The sequence below is a fragment of the Lolium rigidum genome, chromosome 2, assembly GCF_022539505.1.
Source record: "Lolium rigidum isolate FL_2022 chromosome 2, APGP_CSIRO_Lrig_0.1, whole genome shotgun sequence".
NCBI lineage: Eukaryota > Viridiplantae > Streptophyta > Magnoliopsida > Poales > Poaceae > Lolium > Lolium rigidum.
In genome coordinates this window covers 220,613,016-220,623,152 of record NC_061509.1, presented here as the reverse complement: position 1 = coordinate 220,623,152, position 10,137 = coordinate 220,613,016, and the positions used below count along the sequence as shown (strand labels likewise).

Sequence of the window (10,137 nt, the reverse complement as noted above, 5' to 3'; positions counted from 1 at the left end):
GTCGTAATGCCCAATTAAATCTCACTATACTTATCATGTCATGTATGTGCATTGTTATGCCCTCTCTATTTGTCAATTGCCCGACCGTAATTTGTTCACCCAACATGCTTTTATCTTATGGGAGAGACACCTCTAGTGAACTCGTGGACCCCGGTCCATTCTTTAATATTGAAATACAAATCTGTCGCAATACTTGTCTTTACTATTTTCTCTCGCAAACAATCATCTTCCACACAATACGGTTAATCCTTTGTTACAGCAAGCCGGTGAGATTGACAACCTCACCGTTTCGTTGGGGCAAAGTACTTTGGTTGTGTTGTGCAGGTTCCACGTTGGCGCCGGAATCTCCGGTGTTGCGCCGCACTACATCCCGCCGCCATCAACCTTCAACGTGCTTCTTGGCTCCTCCTGGTTCGATAAACCTTGGTTTCTTTCTGAGGGAAAACTTGCTGCTGTGCGCATCATACCTTCCTCTTGGGGTTGCCCAACGAACGTGTGAAATACACGCCATCATCGGAGTAAGTACTCAACCATGTCCGCATAGTTCACGAACCGTAGGGTGACACACTTAAAGTTGGATGTTGAAATGGTAGTACTTGAATATGGAATGGAGTTCGAATATTTGTTCGGAGTCCCGGATGAGATCCCGGACATCACGAGGAGTTCCGGAATGGTCCGGAGAATAAGATTCATATATAGGATGTCATTTTATGTGAATTAAAATGTCGCGTAAGGTTCTATGGAAGGTTCTAGAAGGTTCTAGAAAAGTTCGGAAGAAACCACCAAGGAAGTGGAGTCCACATGGGACTCCACCTCCATGGCCGGCCAACCCTAGTGGGGGAGGAGTCCCAAGTGGACTCCCCCTTAGGGGGCCGGCCACCCCCATATGGGAGGTGGAACTCCCACCTCTAGTGGGAGTCCTAGCTTGGCTAGGTTTCCCCTCCATATGGAAGGTTTTTGGTTCGGGTCTTATTCGAAGACTTGGAGACCAACTCTTGGGGATCCACCTATATAATGAGGGGCCAAGGGAGGGGGCCGGCCACCCCAAGACTACAAGCTGGCCGCCCCTTGAAGTGGCCGGCCACCCCTCCCAAACCCTAGCCGCCCTCTCCTCCATATCTCCCGCGTAGCTTTAGCGAAGCTCCGCCGGAGTTCTCCACCGCCACCGACACCACGCCGTCGTGCCGTCGGATTCAAGAGGAGCTACTACTTCCGCTGCCCGCCGGAACGGGAGGTGGACGTCGTCTTCATCAACAACCGAACGTGTGACCGAGTACGGAGGTGCTGCCCGTTCGTGGCGCCGGAACCGATCGTGATCAAGATCTTCTACGCGCTTTTGCAAGCGGCAAGTGAACGTCTACCGCAGCAACAAGAGCCTCATCTTGTAGGCTTTGGAATCTCTTCAAGGGTGAGACTCGATACCCCCTCGTTGCTACCGTCTTCTAGATTGCATCTTGGCTTGGATTGCGTGTTCGCGATAGGAAATTTTTTGTTTTCTATGCAACGTTATCCTACATATAATTGTACGCACCAATATGATCTTACAATGAGCTTGTCATCTTTGTTTTCCATAGTAATAAATTAATAATCGTCATAAGTCTAACCTCAACGGTCTAAATATGTGTTGGTGTCATCTGGTCCATTGAAATCATGTATGTGAGAGTGTAGAAGATGGGAGAAACAAATTCTGCAATGTACATAGAGGTCATGAATGCCAGGCCGAAAAATCTTGATAACCACATAGTGTAACAGAAAAATGAAAATATAGGCTATATGTAACTCAATTTCCCTTTATGTCCTATAGATTTTTTCAATTGAAATATGGATATTACCTTCCAACATCATTTACCAAATGCATGGATCTCATGTTACAGTATGATAATTCTTCACTAAAATATATCTATATTACCTTTCAAATATTTATATTACCTTTAGATCTGATAAAGTATGAAAAACCTAATAGCTTGGTGAAATTTGATTTCAAAAAAAATCGATTTTTTAACCTTTTCTTTTTCAAGTGTGAGGTTGTGTGGCACCCCTGTGACATCTCATTCCTATACTATCTTTTCTATTGCAAGCTGAACTCGCCATACCGCGGGGAAAGCGGAAACCGCAAATTACGCTTTGCCCTTGACGGAGAAAAAGAAGAGAATTCTCCCAGGCGGGTCTTCGAAGCTGTAGCCGCCACCGCGCCGTCGCAGCGCAACGACCATCTTCCCAGTCTCCGATGGCGATCTCCCACCTCACCCGCCGCCTCCTCCGCCCCACGACCACCGCCGCCAGGCTCCTCCCCGGCACGAGCTTCCCGAATCCACACGCCCATGCGCGCAACCCCCTCCTACTGCTCCACCCCCACCGCCGCTTCTCCACGGCCCCAGGGTCCAACCCCGAAGCCGCCACCGGCACCGCCCCGGAAGCCGCCACCGGCACACCCCCGTCTCTGGAATCTATGAAGCACCAGGAGATCGAGGGCCCCACGGTGGAGCGCGACATGTCGCCGCTCGCCGACGAGGCGCGGGCGGAGCTCGACGCCCTCCGCCGCGCCACGCAGCGCCTCAGCGCCTCCCTCGCGGTCCTCGGCGGGGCGCACCTCGCCGCAGGAGCGTGGATCATCTCCGGGGCCGCGCCCGTCGGGGTCGAGTCGGCCGCGGCGGTGCAGGGCGTTGCGGCGTTCGCGTTCCCCTTCACTGCCGCGCTGGTGCTGCGCCGCGTCATCAAGCCCGTCGCCTTCTTCCAGAGGATGGAGGCCAATGGGAGGCTGCAGGTGCTCACGCTCTGCCTCCAGGCCTCGAAGAACGTCAACCTCATGCTGCTCCGGACGCGGGTGGTCGCCATCTCCTGCGCTCTCGGAGTGTCTGTCGGGTCGGTAGCTGCGATCTTGATGCGGTAAGCTTATGCTCGGCTCTAGCCAGGAAGGATGATTGGTGTCAGTATTGGAGGAATAAGATCGAGCTGGAGATGTGTGATTAGACCTTGGAACACTGAATTTCGGTGCTTTTGGACATTCAAGTACTGCTTAGTTTGGTATATGTATTATATGTACGGCCAAAGAGGTATTGAAGTGATCGTTCAAGTGTTGCTATTACAGTGATATTCTTTTTTCTGTTACATCAAACCAGTTCCGGAACCTTATCATCTTCAGTTGATCTACGTTGTACCGGCTCCATTTCTCAGTTGATAACTTATTTGTGAACTAGGTGATTATACCTGCATTTTAGTTCCCAGCTGCCTATTGCTTTGATCCCCTATTGCTGAACTGAGTTTTGGAGTCTTCATGATGTGCGCTGCTTGTCTAGTTATTGCTTCTTGCTGTAGGAAATCATGCCGTCAATCTTCAGTTCAAATCCAAAGCTCTGCATTGGAAACTAACCAGTTGTTTGAGTTTTACTGAGTTTGGTTTGTGGGATGTCGAGTGAGTTATGGCTTACAAGATTTCAGGGATTTTGGAAATAAGAATGTATCAATAAAAAGTGGTGAATTTGAGCTGCTTTTGGATAATGGAATGCCTATTTCTATATTTAATTTTGCATATTTCTCCGCAGAGCCTGTTGTTTCCTCACTTGTAGTTACATGAATTTGTAGATCCACTTCTAGCAGTACTATGTTTCTCTTACTATTTTCACTTTTGTTTTGTTTACTCTGTGTCCAAGGATGATACAATCTTTTTGCCTTCTTTGTTATCAAGTATTTTTTCAGAAATTCAGAGACCTTTGATAGATCAGCTTTGACTTCATATCTTATTGCCACTTAAGCTGTACTAGGTCTAGCTTGCCTTGCTGCATGCTCTTATTGACAACTTTTTTCTGGGAACCTGAATCAATTAATACCGGTCAAGTTCAGTTCAGTTTTTTCCAATATGATCTGGGCAATGAAAGGCAGATACATCTTGAATTTTTCCCGTATTGTTCCCTGTAAATGCTATTGTAGATGGATCAGCTTGAATTGATTGATGAGTTACTGATTATTCTTGCCTGTCCACAACATGAAACTTTGCTGGAACCTTGTTGTTGTCAATAGTTCAGTCTTGAGTACTTGACCTGAAGTGGGATCTAGTTTTTGCAATATTTCTTGCTTTTGAGTTTTGTAATATCCTGATTAATATTATTGGGAGTTGGGACTTCCTGTTCTCCAGTCTTGACCTGATGCGTGTATGCACTATGAAGCACGGTTTACCTTTATGTGCTTAAAGACTAATCAGAGTCTAGCATGATGATTATTCAGCAAACTATGTTATGTTAAACACTTGCAAAATGCGGTAGTTCTTGTTGCCTTTGAAGAGCGATAGTTCAAATAGGTGCAAATACCACATTGTAGACTAGATGCCTGAGTATTTGACTACAGTTTGATAAATATATTTTACAGACCTCTTTCTTCCTGAGAAATCAATATTTACACCATCCAAGTGGTCTAATGTCTAATCCAAGTAAATATAAAAATCTGGTAATTGTGTAGGAAGCCATTATAAAGAATACTTTCAGGGAAATAAGCTGATGAATGTACGGGGTCTTTCATCAAAGTCCGCATACGCTATGTTGTCCTTTATTCAAGTTGCAGTGTAGCTTATGTCCAAGTGGCAATGTTTTGTACAGAACACACATCAGGCATCCCCTGTTAGTTACCTCTGGAATGATAAAGATTCACCAGAATTATCGTAACTGACGGATAGTAGGACTTAACATCGCTCTTAGCAATTAGACAAGCACTGTCGTGACTGCTGTTCTTTTCACCATTATAAATAGACATTCAGAGTGAATGGAAGCTGCATCACCCACCTTCAGCTTCCAGTTCATGTACTTTTCAGTTATCTTTTCATCTTCCATTCTGTTAGGGCACTTAGTTACATGAAGATGTGGATCCATTTCTAGCTGTAGTATGTTTATCTTGTTTTCAGTTTTTGATTGTTTGCTTTCTATCCAAAGATGGTACCATTTTTTTTGCCTTCCTTGTCATCAAGTAAAATTTCACAAAACTTAGATAGATCAGCTTTGTCTTCTATCTTGTTGCCACTTAAGCTGTACTAGGTCTTGCTTGCTTAACTGAATGCTCTTATTGACAGGTTTTGTTGGGAATCTTAATTATTTAATGTATTCGTTTCTATCCGGTCACACCAACACTGAGTTAATATTGTTTGTTTATGAGGTGGTTATTAGAAATGAACTGTGAAGTTCTTGTCTCATATAACTACTGCTCCAGTTAAGCTCAGCTTCTTCCATTATTACCTGGGCCCTGTAAATACTATTGTAGGTGGAGCAACTTGAATTGATCGATAAGTTCTTTATTATTCTTGCCTGTCCGCAGCATGAAACTTTTCTTGAACCTGAAGTGGGATCTAGTTTTTGCAGCTTTAGTTGCATTTAGAATCTCCTGATTCCGTTTCAAAAAAAAAAAAAACTCATGATTAGTATAATTGAGAATTGAGATTTTCCATTCACCACCTTGACCTGATGCATGTGTGAAGCAGAGTTTACCATTATGTGCTTCAATATTAATGGGAGTCTAACAAAAGATTATCAGCAAACTGTGTTTTCTTTAACACTTGAGAAGAGCGGTAGTTCAATAGGTGCAAAGAACACATTATAGGCAACCCATATCGTTCTTTGGTCCTAGTTTGTTGATATCCCAATTGAACTTTCAAGACCAAGTTGCTACTGGCTAGTAGATGCCAGGACGGGAAGGGCTCTTCATTGTGCCCCCTGCTCTTCTGTGCGCTATATTTGTTTACGATAGAGACTCGTATCTTATCTCACATCTTGATTATCTTGTGTTTACTAATTGTATTGCTTAGCAGTAATTACTTGTTCTATTCCAGCTGGTAAATCAAAGCATGGTAGCCCTGAGACTGAAACAACATCGTGTATATTTATTTCTGAATCTCGTTGTGTTGCATGGTAGTCTGCCTTCAGCACTGTTAATTTTCAACTGGGGGTTGCACGGAGTTTGCCGGAGCCACCTTTCCAGAGTGCGAACCTGTCTGGCATTTGCCCGCGAAGTGGAGATGGTCTGGAGTATATTTCTCCTTGTCTTTGGGCTGAGACAGCATCCCATCTTCTCGAGAGTAGACATGGTCTGTAGTTATTTATCCTGATACTTCTTGTCTTTGGCTAACAGGGAGCATCTCATATTTTTTATTATTTCTTTTTTGGGTATAGGACTACTTGTAGTAAAATACATTACTTCTTTACAAGCTGTATGTACAAGATTAATATTGCACTCTTTTCCTGTATGTGTTCATCATCATGGGAATTGACACTTCACAACCTTCGCACACTTTGAGAATACAAAAGCAGATATGAACTCCCTTGCTACAATTGGTAGGATTTTGAAATGTAGAAATCGGGCAAAGAATTCTGAGAATTTGAAGAATTTAGTTACTCTAAAAATATCCATAGGTATCTCATCTTCCATACATATTTTTCAGAGAAGAAAATTTTGCTCAAAATCCTTGTTGAGATTTCCTTAAGGATTCAAAGGTGGTCTCTGTGGAGAAACATTTTCCTTTCTAAGTTCATCTGTAGTTTCCTCTGTGAATAATCGAACATCTGTTTGGGCTTGTGGTGGTCCAAATACCTCCAGGCCGGGGTTATAATGTGCTTGGCATTTTATTTCACCATTTTGTTTTTCGATTCCTGCATTTTATTTTCCTTCCTTCCAAAGTATACCCTAAATCCTTTTTAGTAGTCCATGATGGTATCACCCTCGTTCTCTAGTCAAGAAACAAGATTTCCACCTTCTGCATATGCTCATTATTTGTTTCTGTGGTACGATTGAGAAACAGAGTGGCACGCATGTAGTCGAAATACGGGAGCTCCGGAGAGACAGCCTGGTCGATTTTTTTATAACTGAAAAGAATTCAGAAGTGAGGTTATAAAAAACTAATGAATAATCGTTTTAGATGAAAAATGCAGGCTCTCTGCCGATTTCGTAACACTGACATACACACATGCGAAATATTGAAACAATTCACGATCGAAATGCCTTGAAATTTAGACCGGTAGAAATCTCATCACGACAGAATCAAAAAAATTAACAGGATCTGATTGAATCCAATATTTATAAATTAGGCCAAACAGATGGCAAACAATAATACAATATCCATCGATCCCTCTCTCCAAGGGAAGAACAGAATATAACAAGAAAGCACCAAATTAATCAGACCGGTGCGTATCAATTCGCCAAATGGAGGAGAGAAAAAAAATTAAGATAAATCAAAACATGCTCATGCATCCATCAAAGATTGAGAATGCACTCGCATGTTTCGGATGAGCGCGGCGTAGAGCCATACGTAAGAGTAATCTTCTTCCCTTCCTCCTCGCAGCGAAATGTGGATGAATGCGCGCTTACTGCAGGTAGTAGGCGAAGAAGGAGAGCACGGTGGCCCCGAGCACGGCGCCGAGGGCCGGGCCGGTGGCGGCGGAGCCGGCGGCGACGCCGGGTGCCGGGGCGGGGGCCTCGGCGGCGAGGGCCACGGTGGCGGAGGCGGCGACAAGGACGGCGCAGGCGATCTTCTTCATCTCCATCCCTTCTTGGTCGGTCGAGGTGGTGGTCTCGGTCGGTCGGGGAGAACGATCGAGAGCACCGGTGCCGGAGAAGAACGGAGGCGAGGAAGGCTGCTGCTCTCTGGGTTGCTCTGTGTCCTTGTGCTTTGCCTGAGGAGAGATGGGAGCGCGGGGCCGCCATTTATAGGAGGGTTAGGCGGGCTAATCTTGGGGAGTGCTCGCCATGTGGAGGAGCTTCCGACGTGCGTGCATGCGACCGAGGCGGGCGGCCTGGCGGTAATCTCTCGGAGACTCGAACGGAGACGAACGCGTCGCGCGGCTAGTTGGTTTCGATCGTTGAACGCGTCTGGTTTTGGCACGCGCACGTTCCTTGTTCTCAAGTTAGTTATGGCTAAAAAAATGAACTAGAGTTGGTAGTGGTGCATAGCCAAAATGTTGGTAACTATTCAAACAAAAACCAACTTTTGGCTATGACCAAAAAATTAGTAAGGTATGCTTTAGTAGCAATTCAAATACACTCTAAATTAGAGTGTCTGGTTCTCGGCCCACTAAACACTACTCCCTCCTTTCACGGATAAGTGTATATCTAGATTTGTGTTAAGTTAAATTTATTTAAATTTGACTAACTTTATACGCAAACATAGCAACATTCATGACGCTAAGTAAATATTACTAGATTCGTCTTGAAATATAGTTTCCTAGTACCAATTTGACATCATATTAGTTAGTAATTAGTTCCATAAAGTTAGTTAAATTTAAATAAGATTGACTTAGGATAAGGTTAGATGTAAACTTATTCCTGGACGGAGGGAGTAACTTGGTTTTCAGCCACATGATGCCATCAATTATTAGTTGCAACTCATGACTAGCATCAATCACAAAACAAATCTAACGATAATGTTATTTTTCTTAGTTGCGTCTCCACTTGCAATTGAAAAAATCTTAGTCGCAACCTCACTTGTAACTGAAAAACTCAGTTGTAATTCAACTTGCAACTCATATATGTTCGAATCGAGTTGCAATCGTACAGTTACATTGTGATTTGTGGATATGAGTTGCAAGTTGGAATTGCAACTGAATTTTTTAAGCTGCGACTAAGATTGGAACTGGGATTTTTTTTTCTAGTTGCAAGTGAGGATGCAACAAAGAAAATACCCCGGACCATCAAATTTGCTTTATGATTTGTAGTAGTAATGAGTTGCAGCATGAGTTACAACTGGAATATAATAAGGTCAGTCAACCTAGAACTAGCCACACCCAGGGGCAACCTCTAGGAATCGGATCCCGTTATAGTGCTTCCCATCGGACCCCTGCACAGCCGTTTGATTAGATGGAGCTGAACCGTGTGATGTGAAGCAGCAGGCCCACACATGAATTAAGGCACCCATGGGTTGAACAAATTGTTTAATGCTACCGACATTAATTCCTTTGCAGAGATGGCGCCTCCGCTTATGTCTCCATGCCTGTGATACCTCTTCTCTCTTTCCTCTGGTAGAACGTAGGATCTGGGCCGGGTGCTTCCAGCTTGTTTTGTTGGAAAAACCATGGCGCACCTCACAGACAACATCGAGTATCCTACGTATACAAATCCTTTTTTTCGGCGTGCTTCATGTGTGATTGATCCTCAGTTGAGAGAGAAGTTGGGTGTATATGGAACGAATGGAATCGGCCCCAGTATTGAAGAAATCAGGAACCCCCCTATTGTGAACAATGGCGATGGAGAGGTATAGTTCAATAAACCAGAAAACTCTGTAGTCTTCTTGTTTCCCGAGTACTTAAGTTTGAAGCAGTGATTTTAGTTTGTTTGATTTTTTATCTGGAAATCCGTGTGTTGGCCTGCAACAAAGAAGCTTCCTCTTATAGTTTCAGTAGCGTTTACAAGGAATGTCATAAGCATTATGTAAAAAACATGGTAGGGGCGTTGGTGCATGGAGCCCAGTTGCAGTATGTTAGAAGCATTTCTATTGATCATATGAAGCTATTTTTTCCTAAGGCAAAGCTACCGTACGTATATATTTTGAAGTTTTGTAGTTTAAGTTTTTCTAACAGTTGAAATTGATGAAGCAGATTGGTTTGTTTTATGTAAGAATGTAGATGACTTATAGAAGCATAATTTGTAGTCAGCCGCAAATACCAGTTGTAAACGCTTCTATAAATATAAATTGTTGTTTCCATGTGTAGGAGGTTGAGATGGTTAACCAAGAGAGCTCTTCGATTCCAGAAGAGCGAGAAGGAGAAAGCTCCAGTCCATTGTGTCCACATGTTGGAATGGTTTTCAACACCATCGAAGATGCTCAGATGTTTTATAATGGGTATGCGGAGAAAGCAGGTTTTGGAAGTAGGATAGGATGCTCTAAAAGGAGCCAGAAAAAGGGATGTGACCATTTGATAAGGAGGGATTTCGAGTGTGCTCATGCACGGAAGGGTGGTGTTGCTGAGAGTAAGGGGGGAGGTTTGTTAGATCCGGAGGTGTTCGATGGAGTGGACAAGGCTACGGAAGCAACATCAGATAACCAAAATTTTGGCAGTAAGACGGAAGCTCCAAAAAGGAGAAGAAACAAGTTGAAGAGGCATGATTGCAAAGCAAGGATGTCAGTTGGACTAAGGAAGGATAAATGGGAAGTTACAATTTTCATTGAGG

The 10,137-nt window shown here is 43.8% G+C and overlaps 2 protein-coding genes across 2 annotated transcripts; one reads left to right on the top strand and one right to left on the bottom strand.

Moving 5' to 3' along the window:
• The first annotated feature begins 2,189 nt into the window (after positions 1 to 2,189).
• LOC124688172 lies at positions 2,190 to 3,217 on the top strand. Its single transcript, XM_047221888.1, has one exon. It carries the CDS (start codon positions 2,228 to 2,230, stop codon positions 2,888 to 2,890), a length of 663 nt encoding a protein of 220 aa, XP_047077844.1. The 5' UTR covers positions 2,190 to 2,227; the 3' UTR covers positions 2,891 to 3,217.
• A 3,817-nt stretch (positions 3,218 to 7,034) lies between these two features.
• LOC124688171 (arabinogalactan protein 23-like) lies at positions 7,035 to 7,754 on the bottom strand. Its single transcript, XM_047221887.1, has one exon. The coding sequence runs from the start codon at positions 7,515 to 7,517 to the stop codon at positions 7,338 to 7,340; it is 180 nt and encodes a 59-aa protein (XP_047077843.1). The 5' UTR covers positions 7,518 to 7,754; the 3' UTR covers positions 7,035 to 7,337.
• Between the last annotated feature and the right edge of the window lie 2,383 nt (positions 7,755 to 10,137).